The sequence below is a fragment of the Leptonotus elevatus genome, chromosome 21 (genome assembly GCF_054856555.1).
Source record: "Leptonotus elevatus isolate MCC_2025b chromosome 21, RoL_Lele_1.0, whole genome shotgun sequence".
Lineage (NCBI taxonomy): Eukaryota > Metazoa > Chordata > Actinopteri > Syngnathiformes > Syngnathidae > Leptonotus > Leptonotus elevatus.
This window is the reverse complement of record NC_141259.1, coordinates 12,978,611-12,998,811: the sequence shown is the minus strand read 5'-3', so window position 1 is coordinate 12,998,811 and position 20,201 is coordinate 12,978,611. Positions and strand designations below refer to the sequence as shown.

Genomic DNA, 20,201 nt, shown 5'->3' with positions numbered 1-20,201 from the left:
TTGCATGCGAGGTCGGTGGTGTGACGGGGTGGCGACGCACCAGCTGCTCTGCCTTCTCACGTAGCCCGGGCAGAGACGAAGCGCTCTCTCGGTGTCGATAAGTCATCGCGGTGCGGGTGGCGGTCGCCGTGGCAACGACGCAAACACAAATGAAGGTTGCCAAGCGCTCTTTGCATTTACGCTGAGTTGCTTCTATTGACAGCTACATTTTTTTTGCATGTCAAGATCGGGGGCATCGTATATATCAGATTGAGCAAACATCAGATGGTGTCAATATTTGCCGCCCTCCTTTCCTTCTTCCACCCCACAGGATTATCGGTTAGGGTTGAGATTGTTTCAGATGGCCAGTAAATGTACACAGCATAATCAGGTGGCACTCAATTGGAACCTGCAGTGTAAGAGCGAGAGGGCTCTGCTTTGGACCGCAAGGGGAGCAAAGGTTTGTACATTTCACTGATAAGCACAGCAAAGCCAAGCCACCTCAGGCCGCACTTTGATGAATACTGAAGGTGATCGATAGGGCGGCAAATGCAACAACACCGCTTTGAATTCCAATCGGCCGCGCTCCCAGGGCAGGAAATCCAGCGTCCTCCCCTGGAGAGCGGCGAGGCGACGAGAGGAAGCACTGGGAAGCAGGAGAGCTTTAAGAGGACGCGAAGGCTCGCTGGCAATGTTGCTGAAAAGCTTTTCAAGTAGAGGCCGTGAGAGCAGCTGCCCTGGCGTACAGTGCGCGGGAGAAAGCGGAAGGGCGGGTGAAGGCTTCTCAAAGTGCTGGCGAGCGAGCGAGCGAGGGAGGGAGATGTCAGGGTGGCAATAACTTCCTGCACTGGAAGGGAAAAAAAGCTGAGCTCAGCTTTTTATTTTCAAATAAAAAGCTGCGCGTGTCTGCACAAGGGCGCGCGGTGTTACAAAGTCCACGAGCTTGTGTGTGTGCGCGTGATCGGTGGCGCATGTAATGGACACCTAGCGTTCACGGGAATGATCACTTTGCCCGCCACCGCTGGCTTTTCTTCCCCGCAATTTGCGACGCCTGCCGGGGACGGTAAATGAGGACTGCGAGGAAATGAAGGCAGGACGGAAGAGGCAACATTGAGCGAGGCAACCTCTGACATTTTTTTTCCACTTGAACACATCTTTGCTGGCTTTTGATTAGCAATGTCTTGACGCAATCGAGGCAAAATGGGGAGCACTGCTTGGCTGCAACCGGCAAAAATAAGAAAAAAGGTCAATAACGACCACATCAGCTAAGGCGTACACCCGCCAAGGTTGAATCGAGGCAACTGGACTTCTTGTTGGTTGAAGACGTTTCATCTGTAAAGTTTTACTCAGTCGAAAATATTTAAGTGTGCAGTCTCTGGTGGCTGTTAGGGTTTGAATCCGTCGCAATTGGACTGTTTTGGTTGTCTTAGAAGACGTTTTGCCTCTCATCTGAGCAGGCTTCATCAGTTGTGAAGACTGCATTTGGTCCTGATCCAAATTTGTATTGTCAAGCCTCGTCAACAGGCCCCTCTTTTTTTCATGCATATTTATATGAGATTGAATTGAAATTGTTTTGCCCACGCCAACTTTGCCCTGTCTTTTTTCCTCGCCATTTCCTATGCGGCCTAATTGATAAATCACGGCGCACGTGCGAGGCAAACACCCCCGGCGGGGGCCTCGAGCTGTAATTCTTCCACATGCGAGCCCTCTGTGGTAATCAAGCAAATGAAAGCAAGTGAGGTGGAGGCTTGGTTTTAGCAAAGCAAAGCAAAAAAAAATAACACACACGCTGGGTTTTATGGTCGTAGCGTCATCCGAATAAATGAAGTCAAGACAGATATCATTCAGTTTCTATCTCAATTCCGACGATAGATCTGATTTCATAACGTTCCGAGGGGGGCTGGCCGATTGTGTTTTCACCGCAGCCCGGGTAATTGACATCGACAAACGGCGCTCGCTGCATCAGTGGCTCTCTCTAAATAACCTCCCGTGCACTCTCACAAGTTCCCTTTCAACTCCGACTGAGGAAGACGCTCCTTTATTTACTAGAAACGCAGCTTTAGCGCGATCAATACCGGCCTCTTTGCTTTGAATGCGACCTTGGGGTGTGCCTGTTGGGATGCACACTAGTGTTACATTATCAGCAAAAAACTATTTCAAGTGATAGGCATTTGGAGTAGCAGGTTTTTTTTCTTTGTATTTTGGAAAAGTGGAAGTGCACCTCCATCCATCACTGAGTCTGAAACTCTCCATATAATGGCAAGTTAGATCTACCTCATACTCACAAGATGAGTTTTGCATGGATTTACTTCCTTCACATTCCAGAAACACCATTGGTGAATGAATGGGAATGGGAACGGTTGAGAGCAGGGCTTTCTGGTAAATCTATATTGGATATGCTCTAATAACCCAATTATGGATAAAAAAAAAAGAACCGATCCACTTTATGGGTCAATTTAACCCAATTTTCTGGGTTGTTTTATATAAAATGGCTTCTTTTTTTTCTTTTTTTTATACCAATTTTGTCAAATTAACGCAAGTAGATGATCTGACCCAACTTCATGGGTTATTTTTATACAGAATTGCAAACTTTTTGACCCAAATTTTCTTTTTCTTTTTTTTTACCAAAATTTGGTCAAATTAACCCAAGAAGAGGATCTGACCCAATTTTCTGGGTCGTTTTATTCTAAATGGCCCAATTTTTTACCCAAAGTTGGGTCAAATTAACCCAAGTAGAGGATCTGACCCAACTTGATAGGTTGTTTCATACAAAATGCCCCAATTTGTGGCCCAAAGTTGAGTTACATAAACCCAAGTAGAGGATCGGTCCATTTTTGACCCAGAGTTGGATTATTTTTGACCCAACTGTTTTTAGAGTGAAGGTACCGCAAGGAGGACAGTGTTATAGAAAAGAGATGGAATTGATCAGTTTATATTTAAGGGATCGGCCGATCACCGATCCCCCAAAACTAAGAAAATTGGGGCAGATAAATCGGCCAGCCGATCGATAGGTTCACCCCTAATTTGTGCCTCTGATTTTTTTTCTTTCAAATCAAGCTGTTCCATCATATACAATTACGATGACACATCGATGCGTATCCCTGGCAAACACCTCGCATACAGCCGTTTGGAATGTTGGGCACGTGGATGCTAAATATCATTGCCTCTGCTTATGCATCTGCCACAAAAAACCCCACGCCACCTACAATCTAGGAGGTTCCGTCTGATCTGATTATGATTGCGGGATAAGAGGATTTTGGTGCCGGTGCCTAAATGCAAGGCTATGCTGATTGGAGAGACCTGCTGGAGGGCTCATGCAACTGCGGGGAGGCTGAAAGTGTGTGTGTGTGTGTGGGGGGGGTTAAAGTGTATCTCTACCTAACCATGCATCATGACGGCTTGCTGAAGGCCAAGCAGAGATGTGGGATACCACCATCCCTCGTACAAGGCGAGGGCATCTTATCTCGCCAGTTAGCTGCAAGGCTGAGACAAAGAAATGACTTGATAAATCCGATTTCAGCAACCCGTGGGCAGGCTTATCAACAACATAAAGTAAATGGCACGTGGACAACAAACAATCCAGAATTTCCTGCCCGGAAATGTCAGCGCCTATTGATTTTAACCTTCCGTAGACCGACCACAATTCCAGCGTGGAAAAGGTTGAGAACACGGCAGGCAGAGCTGCTGAGCAACGGCATTTCCTTCACTTTCATATCCATCTTTCATATCAGAATCAGAAAACGACACCGTATGAGGCCAAATACGCCGTTCGGTGAAGTAAGAACTGGAAGCCTGTGAGAGGCCACACAAGCAGCTACAAGAGCCACTAAATTACATTCCTGCCTGCATTTATATGCATCGCATGAACAAATGATTAAAAACAACAGGCAGAAATGTCAAGAATAAACAATCATCTCTGTAAAATGCTCCTGGATATTGATTGGAAAAGCAGTTCCTCGCTGGTGAATGGGATCCGAAACGCTTATTACATACTTGATTGCATTACGAGACTCAGCTTGTGGGTATGCATAACCATAAATGCATGCAAATCTCAACGTATACTCACAAATGCCATCAAGGAGACACAATTCATGGCTACAAGAGTGAAGTATCTTTTTGGAAATCGAACTAGAATACAAAACCTACACCTACACAAAGGACAAATCGTGCATGAGCACCAAATTACACCCATCAAAATCTTGATCGTTATCTTTGTTCTGATCTCTTAACCCTATTTCAAAACCCCAGGCCCTGGAGCAGAATGAAAACCATACAGCCAAACCCTAAACACCTTAGGACACAGCCTGCGCTGATCTATAACACTACTGAACATCCGATCCCTAACCCGTGTTCCCTGGCTCTGCATCTTTATCCCCATCCCTTAAAGTAACATCAACCATGAAAACTGTGGCCACGTCTTTATCCTGATTTCTGACCGAACCCCCTCAGGGCACATCCTAACTTGATCTCTAACATAACAACCTCCAGTATCAACGATAACTGCTGGACGCATATAATTGTCCTGATCCCAAAGACAACGTCCTGACCTTAACTCCCGTAATCCCCGTATCCACATCTTTATTCTGATCTGGAACCAAAACCCCTGGGGATCCGCACCTTTACCTCATCCCTAAACTCTACATCAGAGTTTAAACCTCTGGATCTGCATCTTTACCCTGATCCGGTCGCTCACGGCCAAAGTCGCACAGTTGCGCACACAAAAAGCTGCTGCGTTCGAACGTTTCTCACTCTGTGACCATTCCATTCATTATTCATGCAAAATGATTTGCAAAGATCCAAGTCAGCATCCTGGGGCGCAACTCCCACGAATGCATCTTTGACATCTCTCTCTGGCGTATATTATTTTCCCCTTAACTCTTAAATTCTTTTGATGCTTGTTCCCCATCTGAATGGCTTGAGTGGACAATTCACAAATCCTTCTCAAACATAATGACGCTCCACGTCATTTCCTTGTTGTCGTAAACATTTTCCCACAGTGGGACTGTAAGGGATTATCCTCCTACTGTGTTAATTTTATCACTTCAATTTAACGTAACCCCAGCTCGACTGACCCTGCTGGAAAAGCTCGGTTCTCACATGATTGACCTTTACAAGTGCGGTGCAGTGTGTAGAACGTTTGCACCAGAGATGACTGCGCTTACATCACAAACATTGCTCAAGTGACTCTTTGTGTGCAAGCTTAGCACCGGCATGTTTTCATGGACGGCTTTCAAAGGTTCAGCCCTTGGCCTCTAAAAGGCTTCCCTGACCTCACGGCGCAGTCATCCAAAGTCTATTTCCAAATGAACCCTCCACAGCGCAATCACACGACCGAGCCATTTAAGTCACGTTCTCGATCTCCACCCAAAGCGCTCCGAAAAAATGCCAACGCAATCAGAATGAGCCGCATACATGTCTGGAGAAAGGCAAGCTTCTTTATAAATATCACCTGCCATTTTGAATGGAGGGGAGTTCAAGCGCTGTTTGTCTCAATGCAGTTATTAACCCCAGAGAGCATCCTTGGCAATCACAAATCACTTAGAGCTTTGTGCAGGAATAATACATGAAAGATGAGTGAACGGAATGGAATACCGTAAACATGATCCCTGCACTGTTGTCAAAACGGATTACAGTGGTACCTTGGAGTCCAAATCCCACAAAAGTAAATCAGCAACAAAAAAAACATAGGTGACGGTCAGCACATCATGGGGAGCATTCAGTGCACCCGACTCTCATGTTCAAAAAGATGCATGTTAGGTGAATTCAAGTCTCTAAAATGTCCATAGTTATATGAATGTGATTAAATGGATGTTTGTATATAGACGCCCTCACTGCCCTGTAATTGTCTGGCGACCAATCCAGGGTGTACCGACCTTTCAACAAAACAAACAGTTGGATCAAAATTAACCCAATTACAGATGAAAAATTGGACCACTTTACAGGTCAATTTGACCCAACTTTCTGGGTTGTTTTATAAAATGGCCCAATTTTTGATCCAAAATTGGGTACAATTAACCCAAGTAGAGGATTTGACCCAATTTTATGAGTTGTTTTATACAAAATGACCCAATTTTTGACACAAAGTTTCTGGGTTGTTTGGCCAAATACTTTACTCATAGTTGGGTCAAATTGACCCAGGTCAGAGTATCTGTCCATTTTTTTTACCCATAATTGGGTTATTTTTGACCCAAATGTTTTTAGTGTGGTATGACGTACCAATTTACCAGATAAACACAAGGACCTCAAAACTGACTATTCATGAAAAAGCCTGATACAACAAAAAAAATTTAAAAAAAGGAGCCGGATGTCACAGAAGTTCCAACAAACCACACACTTCATTCACCCTCTTCCTTTATGATCCGCTTGACATGGAATATAATCCCAGGCCGCCACTGCCCTGCCCCGATGAGATCAGGACATTTGAGACCTGACGTATATGACCAGTGATTGGATTTCATCAAGGCTGCCTGACCCAATTGAGAAGCGAGGAGTCAGAACACGGCTGGAATGAGGCAGCGGAGGATGAGGGGGAGTTGAAGGAGATGTCGGCGGTTTTATTATCGAGGGGTGGCATTGACATTGCGGCATGCCTGTTTGATCCTCGTAAGATTGAGGGCACTGATGAAAAAAAAAAACGAGGATCCATATTGTGCATAACTTTACGGTACACCATGATCCCCCCGTGCACTCACAACAAACGAGAAATATCTCCCACAGAGAAAATGAGTGATTAACTCACACTGTAACTCAGCTTTGACAGGCAGTGCAAAAAGTGTGATCGTGCTTCCCCTTTCTATTCCCTACCTTGGCAGCGACAGAGGATCCAGGTTTCTCCAGGAGATCCCACAGCTTCTTCCTCTTTTCCGAACAGCAGGTGTTGTCGAACTCGCCGTCCCCCTCACGTTCCCTCATGGTCTCCGCCTCCCTACGCAGCTCCTCGTTCATCTGCTCCTTTTTCTGGTGGTAGCGAGCCTGGCAGCAGGACTCCAGGTAGATCTCATCAATCCCCCAGAAGTCCAGCTCCTGGCCGAAGGAAAGTGCGCACATCTCCTCCATCATGTGCAGCTTGCCCGTGCGGTAAAAATTCAGGATGGAGGTGAAAGCCCCCGGGTGGCGGTCGAAGAAGTACTCATTCTCGTTCAGGCTGTAGTCGTCGCACACCTCCATCAGGGACTCGTGCGTGTTGCAGTCCCGCAGCTTGCCGAGGCGGGTCCTCGGCAGCCGGTCCAGAGTCCGCCACAGGACTTCGTGGTTGAGGCCGCCGACGTTCAGGCGGACCCGGCGGGAGCGGGCTTTGGTGCGGATGATGTCGATGGGTTCCGGCGGCACGGTGGGAAGGGGGAGGACGTTGGCGGGTTTGAGCCCGGCAGGTCCCAGCTTCTCGGCCATGGTGACGGACAAGACCCACAAGACTTGTGACGGTTTAAAAAAGTCCACCAAAAAGAGCCTAACAACGGCCGCTGGGTCCTTTTAAGGCAAGTCTGTCCATGGCTGAGGAAATAGAGCAAAGAGTTTGAATGATGAAACATCCAGTGGTATTACAAATTCACTCGACAACACGGGTAATGACCCCGCTTCATCAAGTCTCCGGGAACGTGGTGGCCAGAATCCATCATTTTGCTTTAAAAGTCAATATTTCTTGTGGAGGGCAAGATGGAAGCTACATTCGAGAAGATGAATCGTCATTTTTGTTGTCATTAATGGGCCACTTTATACATGGCGGAGAAAATGTGAGTTCTGCATTTCAACCTCATATTTCTTTCTCAAGAACTGTTACGAGGTCAATTTTACAACATTTTAACGTTGAAGCCCTTTTAAATGTTCAAATAAGTGACATTTTGAAGGGTTTTTTTGGTTCTAAAAATGGGTCAGTTTGACCTATGATGTAAGATGTTTAATTCCTCACAGTAGTTAAGCAACTAGAACGGAACAATCATTCCAAAGACACTGTTTTCACTTTGCTCACATTTGCAAAATTTGAACCCAACTATATTGTTCGTTTGGGAAGAATAGCAATAATGTCACATTTAATTATACAAATGTCAGGAATGCCAACACACATTGTTATGAAGTCCATTACTCACATTCCAATCAATATTTATAGTTACGTATACATAATAAGGAAAACACACTAGTACTTAAAAAATAAAAAATCGTAGTAACAGGATGGTTAAAATGGATCAATATGAATTCGTCACAGTGATGAAGCTACCGGCATTCACGTTAGAGGTTAATTTTACATTAATACTATTGCAAACTTTGCATTTGTTCATTTCTCCGGAAGAACAATACTATTCCTGGGTCACTTTGACTCGGAGCGAGTTAAATGATCCCGAAATGGCAGAAATGATCCCCCCAAAAATCTTAATAAACATAGTTAAAATAATTTAATTTACTAATTAGTGCCTTAACTTTCAAATGAACTTTTTTGTTATTCAAAGTGGGTCAATTTGACCGGTAACAAAGCACTAGCAAAGCTATTGCACTAGCGCGTTCATTTTTCAAAGAATTCAACCTTACATTTTGTGTTTTGCAACAGTTTCACTCAAATTTGAAAAGTGATGTTTCCCCTACAAAAACGCAAGCCCACAATAACATTACACCACTTGCGAGCAAAACGCTGCTTTCAAACAAACTATGTCAGGTCTTACCTTGCCAGGATAATTCACATTTGTCCATGCAAAGTCCTTCCATCTCGGCGGGATCCCCCAGTCCTCCTCTTCTGGTACAGTCAAGCGTCCACGTCCGAGAGCGATCCACAGGCACCGCGCAGAGACCGCGCGCCCCGCATGTTGTCGACTGGACTGTGCTGGTGTGTGCGTATTCAAAGCGGCTTCCCCTTAATGCTCCATCATTGCCGAAAGAGAGAAAAATAAAGAGAGAGTCCCGCCTCCATCCGCGCGCACTGGCTTGTTGCGTGAAAAGGCAGGGAGGGGGGAGTTGAGGGAGGAGAGTGCGCGGAACGAAGCGTCCGGCTGGAGTGGAGCGTGCACACACACCAGGGAGCGAGGAGAGGGGCTGCAGCACCTCCCCGGCGAGAGGTGAACTGACTGGCCACCAGCGGGCCGATAGCGCTTACAGGCGGGGTGGGGAGGTGCGGCGGGGGGTTGTTGTGTTGTGGAGTAGGGGGGGGGCGGGGTGGATGCACGCGGTTGCGTAAACGCTGATTTGTGTGGGAAGTGAGCGCCGCGGGAGCCAGCGTGGACGCGCAAGCTGTTGATGCTGGATGGCAGACTTTTCACGTGGGAAACTTGATGAATCAGCAGCTTTTAGGACTTTTGAGAAAAGACATTTGGGCTGAGATAACCGCAGTGATTAACAGATTAACTTATTGGAAGAAAAGGGGGAGGGGGCAGTACACATATCTATATCTACTGTAAATCTATATATCGCTATATTTATCTCATTCACTCCAGCCATTTTCACTGAAGCAACCCCCTTCGCTCCCGGCTGTTTTACCGGATATTGCAAGGTCCACAGAATATTATTTTCTATTGCTATAAAAACATGGAACCTACCAAAAGAAAGATTAGAGTATTTTCTTTCATCAGGAAAAATAAGTATATTCGTTTCTGTTTCCGTCTTGCAACAATTAGCATTAGAATTTAGCTAAGTTTCAGGATTATTCACAAACCTGTTGAAAACACGGCAAAAAGAGCTTGTTGCAACATAGCCCTGGCTGATCTCTTATACTCTGCTGCCACCTGCTGGTCATTTTTTGTAATAACTACAATTGTAGTGACCTCTTAAGGTCAGAAGCTGTATCAAAACCTTCGGTATGCTCTAGCATTAAAAAATAGATTTTTTTTAAACCATGCAAATATGTTTTTAGGAGTGAAGGACAATGTATTAAAAAACTTATTTATATGTTTTTGTGTTTGAATGAGTTAACTGATCAAGGAAAGTTGCTTCTTCTTAAAAAAAAAGGTGGTAATAAAATTAGCATTTATAAACACACAGCTATACTGATACTAACTTGGTAAACCATTTCTTGCTAGCCTTGACTCATCAGTATGGTTAGTTTTTACCACTTGTGGGATCAAAATCTTGACCCAATTTCAAATCCTCAACCCAATTCACCGGGTATAAGGAACCCAAGCGTGGCTTGGTCCCTTTTGGACCCAGCACTGGGTTAGCTACTCCACCCAATTTGGGTTACTTTTAAGCCATCAGTTGTAACAGTGTATGACGAGCACTTGAGATGCGTAAGATGAGCCCGAGCAGAAAAGAAGACGCCGGCCTGACCCTCCTTCTTGAACAAGAGAATAGTCGGCTAAACCAGTCACACCTGCACGTAATCAAAACCCGCCTTATCCTCCGTTTGTGAATGCGTAATTATCTGCCCCAGTCGCCACTCTTAAATGAATAAATAGAGATATTAAATTATGCATCCCTTATTATCTCCCGGGTCATTAGCTCCACCGACGTATCGGACTCTCTCACATTCACTCATGTGAATATTGTTCAACAGAGCGATGACATTTCCCCCGTACATCTCCTATGTGTGCGTCTGCGTGTGTGGGGATTGAATATTTCCCCTTAGCCAAGCGTTTTCCAGAAATTTGATTATGCACTGCATACGTGTAATTGATTTCCCTGCCATGTCCCTTCCTCCCAGGGACGAGTGATCAATAGCGCCGCATTGATTAAAGGCGGGCTTTGCCGCACAAATACCGGGCCTTAACTGCGTGCGCGCGCTTGAAGGTTAAAGGCGCATTGCGAGTGTCACGCGTGGTCCCGTCCCACCGCCTCTGCACCGCCTTAATGGCAAATCACATATGGGCCCGATGAATTATTTCTACTGTACGTGGGCTTGGCCTCTGTCGCTTGGCCGGGCACATTTGATTTGAATGTGTACATGCGCTTCTGGAAGGTTCCCGAGTTCAGTTGATTACTTACGGTTCACGGAAGCGATTTGGGCAGGGCACGTCGCATCGGGTTAGCGTTGGACTGGCAGCAAGTCATCAAGCCTGCAAGGAGATTGGAAATAAGTTATGTTGTGTGATGTAATGCGACATGCTTTACTTTTCTGAAGAATCTAAACTCAAACTTAATTAATTCAAGTTGCAAGCAGCGATTCGCGAGCCCTTGCACCGACTAAGGAGTTCTTGTGAACTCGCCAAGTACGGTCCTTCCTAAAAAAAAATGATTTGGAACTCCTCCCAACTCTGACGTATTTCTGTGATAGCAGCTCGGAACACATCTTGGGATATTTTATTAGTATCCAACCGATGCATCCTTAGGTTTAAGCTAGCTGACAAGAACAACATCCGGGTATTCTATTGGGGACCAAAACTGAAATTAAATAAATGACTAAATAAATGAATAAAAGTGAAAATAAAAACGGATATAAAAAATTATTAAAAAATTAAATACAAAAAAATTAAATAAATGGAAATAATAATAATAATTATATTTAGGGATTTATATATATATATATATATATATATAGTAGTTTTTCTTTCCATTTATATTTATTTTTTGTATTTAATTTTTCAATTATATTTTTATATCCATTTTTATTTTGACTTTTATTTATTGGAACAGTAATTTGGGCTGCAACTTATGACGTTTCATGAGCTCACAACGCCAACTGAGAAACGGCCTCGAAATCACTGCCAAAATGGCTGCTTCAGACCAAAATGGCCGACTTCTTTTTAAATTTCATAAACCGTTCCTTGAGATCTTTTCATGCCTCCTGTTATGATAGGCAGCATTTTATCTAGGGGCCTTTGTGCCCTCCATAAAACCCAATCTTCCAAATGGTCATCAAATTTGGACGCCATGCTGTGTCTACATTAACTTCGGTCGGAAAAATGCTTGGCAATTTAACATCACCTATCAGTCGACTAGTAAACGTGCTTCTGATTAGGGCATATTTTGGTGAGAATTCGTCATAACCTTGTGTATATGTTGATAAATTAACCACATGCGTAACGCAACTATCCTCCCAAGCCAGCCTCGGTTGCGTACCCCTTCAAAGGCCGGTATGTTATGAGGTGATAATTATGCGTCTCTGAAATGTGCTGACAGTGTCAGACGCGGAAAGTGATACGGGAGGGGGGGGGGGTGAGTACTTTCGTGGCTGTTGTCGGCGTGATTGAGCGGACGTGTTTTGTGACAAATTGGAAAAGGAAAATACAGCAGTGCTGTGACAGCTCAGGGATGAGGCAGCTGCTACAGTCAATCAGCTCACTACTGCTAGGGACTTGTGACAATGCCACGCCGCCACGCTACTGTTTAGTCTCCGCTCTCGACACGTTGAGACAACATGTCATGGGGATGTCGTGGTTAATAAATAAATGCATGCTGCCCGTCCTGAAATGACACCATTGCTATGAAACGAAACAAAACAAAACTAACTGCACAGGTGATTTCTAACAACACCTGACTGTCATCATCATCTCATCAACTCATTCAGACCCTAAAAACGTATAAATACGTTTTTTTAATACTTTGTCTGTCATTCCCCCAAAAATATTTATACGTTTTGTATGTTGTTTTTTTATGCTAGAGCATACAGAAGGCTTTGATGCAGCTTCTGACCTGAAGAGGTCGCTTAAACCAATGGTAGTTACTACAGAAAAACGGCCAGCAGGTGGCAGCAGAGTATAAGAGATCAGCCAGGACCCCGTTGGACTTTCTCCCAGTTTTTTCAACAGGTGTGCGAATAATGCTGAAACTTAGCTATATTCTAATGCTAATTGTTGCAAAACGGAAACAGAGTTCCATCTTTTTATAGCAATAGCACACAATATTCTGTGGGCCTTGCAAAATCAGTCAAAATCCAGGAAAACAGCCGGGAGCTAATGGGGTTGCTTTAGTGAAAAAGGCTGGGAGTGAATGAGTTAAAATGAACCGACTGACTATTTTGGTTTTAGGCTATCATTTCGGGCAAATTCCAGGGCTTGTACTTTGTCAAACTTTGAATGAGCCCCTAAGCATCCCAGACTGGTGGGTGACACTAAATGGTAAAGATCCCTAATGTGGACATGTTTCTAATAACAGGATACAAAAAATGTCTCATGGCCCCATAGCTGAAATTAGTCTGCCATTTTGGTTTGAAATAGCCATTTTGGGAAGGGAAAGTCCATGTGAAACGGACATTTAAAGTTAGGAAACAATAAATAAAAATCAACCCAGACACCAGTTCCACCTTATGACATGAAATTGGGTAGATACTGTGTCTCTTAAGCACTGACATTATGTCCAAAATAAGTTGGCCGTTTTAGTTTTAGTAAAAGGAAAATGTGGGCTGCTTCTTCGTGAATAGAAAACTGCAACACAATAGCAGAACAAAAACAAAAAAACTGCAAACATTCTTTTGTCTCCCACTCTCCCGGCTGTTTCCTAGTGCATCATCGTTAAGAGAATCATGCGCTTATAAAAAAAAAAAGGTGTGATTTGTTATATTGAAATTTGGGTAAGGTCCAGTCCTCCCTCACAGCGAGACCACCAACTGCGAGAATAACGAACGCGCGCCAGTGCCTGTGTGTACACTAGTGTGTGCTCAACAATCGTGAGGAAATACAAGGATTGCACCAACGTATTTCTTTTTTTCCTCTTTCTTTTGTCCTCTTGTGGCTATTAATAGATGTCAAGGTCCACACAAAGCACCCACCCGCCCACAGTGGGCAGCAGAGGCCTTCAATTTAATGGCCCGCCATAGCCCAGAGTCATAAATCCGTGTCACCTCTTCATTCATCCAGCAACAAACACCTGTTCACCTCTGACACTGCCAGCAGCACCCCTACAAGTCAAAAATACACACAACAACACAACACACACACACACACACACACGGGCTATGTCTGTAATAATGCTACCACAAAATCCCACTTGAAATCCCACAGAGGGCCTCCTTTTTTTTTATGCCATATACGTGTTAATCACTCGCCACGGACATCAATCAAAGCAAGGGTAGACATGTCCTCATCGCACCGGCAGTAGTTTTGTGTTGGCGGCTGGGCCGAAACACACATACGATTGATCATGGCTCAGTCCTGCCGCTTGTGTTTGCATAATACATCCAGGACTGTGAGTCCTAATTGGGGTGGTGGTGGCGGAGGTTCTATTTATTTGGATTCCCATTGCGACTGCCTGCTGTGCAATACAGCCCAGAATGGCAAAACTGAAGTATAAAAGAATGATACACAACACTAATGGTACTAAACATTGATAAGAGGCTTGATAAACTTTGGGGTAAATGTGTAGAATAAAAGCGCTTGAACAAAAAAGTCCTTTTGTGTTTTATAAATGCGTGGAAAAAAACGTTTTTAATATGACAACAGTGTGTCACAACTACTTATGTTCTGGTCTTACTAGCAAACAGAAACACATTAGCAATGGTTGGACATTTATGTACTGATTAAAATCGTTTTGACTATATCGTCAGATGTTTTATTTAGATGATGGTTTCGAGCAAAATACGGTTAAAAATCATTTAATAACATCAGGTTTCTATTTTCTTGTTATGTTCTGGTCTTACCTGTTAGCTACAGCTTGCTAGCAATCAAAACAGGTTGTCCATTTGAGTGCCTGATTGAAACGCAAGAGTTTCATCTTAAAAAAAAAAAATTCTACATAAAGGGCAAAAGGAAGGGTAAATATATATATTTTATTATAGTTTAATATTACAACTGTGTTGCTTTTATTTTCTGCTCTTACCTTTTAACCCCAGTAGAGCTTGCCTGACTGAAATACTTCCATGTTTTAGGCCATTTTATTAACTATATATTTTTATTTTGAGCGTAAAACAAAACAACTCGTCACCTCCATATTATGTGTTCTATACAGGACATAAAAGTTAGAATGAAGTTGTTTTCATGGTTTGATTGTTTACTGCTCTTACCAGTTAGCTTAATTGAGCTAGCTAAACAGATCCCCAACACAGTTGTCCAATCATATGCCTGATTAAAACTCGAGCGTTTCAAACGTTTCCCACTATATTTGCAGATATTCTTGACATATTATAATTTACATGACCATGTCAATGGTTAATATAGTTTGTTTTGTCTGCTCTTTTCCTGTTAGCTAGCAAACAAGTGGTCCAAACATGTGCTCAATTAAAACTCGAAAGAAAAAAAAACTATTTTTCACTACATATGCCAGAACAAAACAATGAAGACCTACAGCATAGCAGGAAAACTACCAATTGTGGCTGGATCACAATGGCAGTGTCCTGTTAGTTATGTCAAGCTAAAAAAAAAAGAAGAGTTTTCCCACTAATGTGCCCGATTGAAGTTCTGACAACTATATTTTCAGATATTCCTTATACACAAAGACATTTAAATCATGGAACTACTGGAGCAATTATCGATATATCAAGACACAATATTGTTCTATTTAGAATGACGAAGACATCTACATAATGAGTAGCAATCACTGCAATCACTTAATCATGATACCATCGATAACATTAATGGTGTTGATGTTCTCTCTCCCAGTAGCGATCACAGGCGTACTTTGCGTTCATCAAGCGTGGCAAGGTGTTATTGGACCCTCTTGGACTTGGTCATATTTTCTTACGAAATTGGGAATCAGCCAGACATTTATAGGCCCTAAGTACGTGCTGGCGATAGCCTTGGCGAGCTGACAACTTCATTAAGTCGTTTAATAATAATAATATACTGATATGTTCAATCATGATCAGTGTCCGGGCGGTGATGTCATATCACTTTACTTGCTGTTCCTTCAAGGTTATAGGACGTATCACTCTTTAAATGCCGCGCTAGCTGTTCGGGTGTCAATTAAGTCGCCGTTCATTCTTGATGTCTGTCCTTGAGATGGAACAAACCAACTGAAGAAAAAGAAGGGATTAATGTACTGCAGCTTGATGACCTGATCAATCATTTTGTGTTTGCATTGCTGTGCACTGCGTCAAATTGGGAGTTGTGATTTAAGACGGGCGGGTGGCCACGACTGGGCCACTGGCTTCAGGGTTTTCAAACGAACCGAGGACAGGGGGGAGCTCATTCTCATTGACGCTCATCACAGGCCGACACTTCATCACGTCGAGGACTTATTTGAACTCTCGCTGCATCTCAAAACGGAATTCCAGTGTCAAATCTGCGCCGCGCTTGTTTGATGTTAACCCGTAACTTGACAAAAGGGACGTATCACATCCGAGGTCCTACATTGGTATGCAGAGACTAATCCTCAACGGGATTCATCTGTGACTTTTATTGAGATCAGTTGCATCAGTCATCCTTATGTTTAATGCTCACTTAACATTCTCCTGCATATTCGGTTTAACGTGGTAGCTCAACAACCGATGGCCATCACCATTACTTTGTAATGATAAACCATGCGCAGAATGTGGAACGGTCAAATTGGGTGTCAAAATTACACACTTGACACAGCCACAGGTCTTGGGTATTTGCTTCCGATAGGCCAATACCCGAGGAAGAGTTTGTCAAAGTACGAAGTCTTGGAATTTACCCCTAGCATAAAAATCCTCCTTGGCTACTTGAGACTTTTCCCTGCAGTTTCTTTTGAAAGATATTTCCACCAAATTTCCGATCGATAGAGCTATTTTTTCCCCCAGAGAGGCCCTCAAACCTACTTTATTGTGGCGACTACTCAAAATGATCATTCAACGCTTCACTTCACCTACATTAGATGGCATAGGCAACGATTAAGTTATTGGCCCAAAGTGGCTGTTTCAAACCAAAATGGCTGACTGTGCATTCTGTTGGTTTTCATTCCAGTAAACCGCAGGTTCCATGGCTTTGTTTTGTTTTTGTCTGGTTAATTTTGTTTGGTTTATTTTGGGTGTAATTCCACCGTTGGTCACTAGATGACGGCACACTTGTTTTTAACACTGTATGGATTTGAAAGAAAAAAAGTGAAAACAGGAAGTATTTCAAGTTCAGCCTCATTTTTGTTGACGAGAAGGAGATTATTCGAAGTTTCAATTCTCTCCCATACTGATTTTTACACCTAAAGAAGGCAACGTCGGTAAGTTAGTTAGTTAGTAAGTAACATCGTTGGGCATAATTATTGATAAATGTGATAGTTTGGAAAAAGCGGGATTTGTGCACTAAAAACACCGATTTGACTTAGTGTATCTGTTGCTCTTGTTCTCTCTCAACATATTAAATGTTTTAAATGTGTTTGTATTATTTTAAAGTATGTATTAAGTCCTTGAAAAATAAGTGCTTTAAATGCTATGAAAACACGGCAAAAGACTATTTAAATAGGGTATTTCTGTATCGCAGATTTACCTTGCTGCGGGGGTAGTCTGGAACGCAAGCCCGTAATGACGGGGGGGTTTGACTGTGTTTTACTAAGTGTTGACAACCTTGGATAATGAGCCTATTGTTTTCTGTATGCATGTGCGTGTATGTCAGAATCAAAACTGAGCAATTCACTTATGAAGACTCACAAAAACGGATCATTTGTACTTTATATAAATGAACCAACCGGTGGACAATGCTTTTGGCTGATGAACACGATACATAGTTTTCTTAGGACAGCAACAAAAGATGCCAAGATGCTTGTGGCGAAACCAAATATCAGGATCCAGTTCGGTATGTACCATATACTTTAGGTACAACCGCTCAACAGCTGAGAGCAAAGTGCCTGTGGTTGCTAAACAGTAGGACGGCTCCTCTGCTTCCTACACCCGTGGTTAGTTGTCTCATTCAAAATGCTCATCCGATGAAGTCATCGTTTGCTGAATACTCCCTCCTTAAAAATAGATGCCATAGTACGCACAGTGCCTCGCCTTGAATTTGTTTGGGTGTACGCCAGCCGCTCCGGGTTCCGCGAGGTTGACATTCTGTACGTGAGCTTCTCTTCCTGGAAAGGTTTTTTTTTTTTTTTTTGTGGTGTTCGTTGCGATATATGGTCTTTGTGCTACGAGACTTCACTCGAGCCAGCCAGCGGGAGATGAGGTTTTTAACAACGTCTGTAAATTTACAGACAAGACAAGCCCGACCGGGGGTTTGTTCTTCTACGGGGGCCTTCTTGCACCATGAGGTTCTGAAAGCTGGAGCAAGATACAAAATTAATCGTTTGGAAGAGTCACCATGAAAAAGCATGCGCTGGAAAGTGTCACCAATTTCCCTGACCCACATGTCATTTTGGGGACATGTCTATCATAAGAGGACATCAAAGAATTCTCCAGAATCCATGCCTGAAATTTGAGCGGCCATTTTAGTGTGAGGCAGACATTTTGTCTTTCCTTCGCCAGCTTCACCGATCAACCGGGAATTTGGTGGGCATGTCTATCATAGCGGGACACACAGAAAGTCTGAAGACCCCTTTTAGAGCCAGAATTAAACAGGAAAGCAGATGTTTTGATTTGAAGCAGCCATTTTGGGGAATTCCAGGTTGGCCATGAAAAGCCTGCAGCTTTTTAATTCTGTTTGTCTCCCCAAACAACTGATTGCACGTCTCCGTAGAGGAAAAGCAGAAAAGGTATTTTTGGAGCCGTGACCCAACTGGCCCGCACGACGCAAGCGTGTGATCCCTCCGCCGGAAGGTTAATGTGGCTGCGATGATTCAAGGACCGCCATCTGTCCCTGCCAGTTGACAGCAATAAGTCATTTTGATACGTCTCAACATCATTTCCCTTTTGAACCCGCGTTGTATACAGGCTTGTTGTGCCAAGGAGGGCTGACTTGGCGGGGCTGACTTGCGTCACCCGTGGATAGTTGTTGGAGCTCTTTCAGGGCAATACTTGACACTCTTGTTCTTCGAGGTATTAGCTATGATGCTTTTTAGAAAGTGACATGTTTGTGTCCACTGGCTTTTTGTAGGTTTTCTTGTCTATATCATGTGGTTAGACCCTGTAAAGTGATTTGTTTCTAAATATGTTTGAAGATAAGTGCTAAGACAACCCTTTTCAGTTGTTCCGTTGACCGGATTTTTGGGGTATGGCTAAAATCAAGCCGTAGTAAGCACATTTTTGGTATTAGTCAGCCCTCCCCCACTTCATACGGACAGAGCTCCGTCATTCCAGATAACCCGGCCTCTGGTCCGCCGAACACAAACCCAAACACATCACAAAACCTTTTTGTCCAACGCCAGTCAGTGTTCTGCTGGCTAGCGAGGCCAGCTAGCCCTCTAGCCCCAAAATTTATTGGACGACATTGACACCAATTCGTGGTTTTGCGGGCTAGCAAGCTAGCTCACCTTGCTAGCCCCTCTAACCCACTTTGTTATGTGGGCCCACACATACTACAACACCTTATTCAATGATGCCGACACGGGTTAGCAGTCCACAGGCTAGCAAGTTAGCGGGCTAGCGAGGCCAGCTATGAAGCTAACGAGGCCAGCTAGCCTCCTAGCTTGTTAACCTGCAGACTGGTGGCTTCCAATAAGTCGCCCGCTCACTCGGTTTTGTGTCCTGTGGGGCTCCACATAACAAAGACGCTTCAGGAAAAGTCAACTTTATTAAACACAGCAGACGTTATTCAGCCTGTGGAGCTTCTTGGTAATTTTTTTTATTCATTCAAACTTGTTAACAACACTACTATGTGGTGTGTTAAATTCACAAGATATTTGATTTCCATTTTACAAGGACTTTTAGGTTTCTATGATGCTGCCTTGGTCGCAGAGTGATATGGTACCTGCATTTTATTTATATGTACATTCTATTATCAATTCCAAATGGTCGTCCTGTTCAATTTTGGACAAGCCTGTGGAATATGTCTGACTTCCTATTCAATCTGTCAGAAGACTAAGAATAAACACAATGATTCCAAGAGAGCCTGAAAAAGAAATCACGCACACAATGACAGACAGGCAGTAACGCCATCCCCCAAGGCCACGTAGCGTAACAGACACCTAAGGGAAAGGTTAGCTCGCGCTGCGCCTGAACCTGATCTGTTTGATTAGCCTGTCAGGCGTAGAGGTAATTAAGTCAATACAGTTTAATTACGGTGAGTAGGACTTCAATGAATCTTTTATCACCAAACGCTGACACCGCTGCAGCGGTCGACATAGTGACATCTCGCTTGACCTATTTGATGCAGTATTTTGCATTTTGTTTTCATCACACCATTAATTGTATATATCGAGTTTCTTTTCAAGTAACCCAAACATCATGTTATGTTTGTCAGTTTTTGGGGGGGTTGTAAAAAAATAGCATCCAAATTGTCACCATGCCTATGCTAGACAAAAAGAGCTAAAAGCTGATGCTAAAAAAATAACAGCCAGAAAAAAACGGATCAATACATGATGAGTACAAAAAAAAATGCTTGATGCAGATGAGC

General features: G+C 43.5%; 1 protein-coding gene across 2 annotated transcripts in view; it reads right to left on the bottom strand.

The window, feature by feature from the left end:
- Positions 1-20,201, bottom strand: part of kcnb2b (potassium voltage-gated channel subfamily B member 2b) — a 91,468-nt gene that overhangs the window by 44,649 nt on the left and 26,618 nt on the right. Inside the window, exons 6-8 of one of the 2 annotated variants that reach the window (XM_086065881.1) lie at positions 10,879-10,949; positions 8,631-8,818; positions 6,784-7,470 (exon numbers count right to left, since the gene is read on the bottom strand). In XM_086065881.1, the coding sequence (XP_085922007.1) occupies positions 6,784-7,368 (585 nt within the window). In that variant the 5' untranslated portion in view covers positions 7,369-7,470; positions 8,631-8,818; positions 10,879-10,949. The other variant, XM_086065882.1, reaches the window with a different exon arrangement.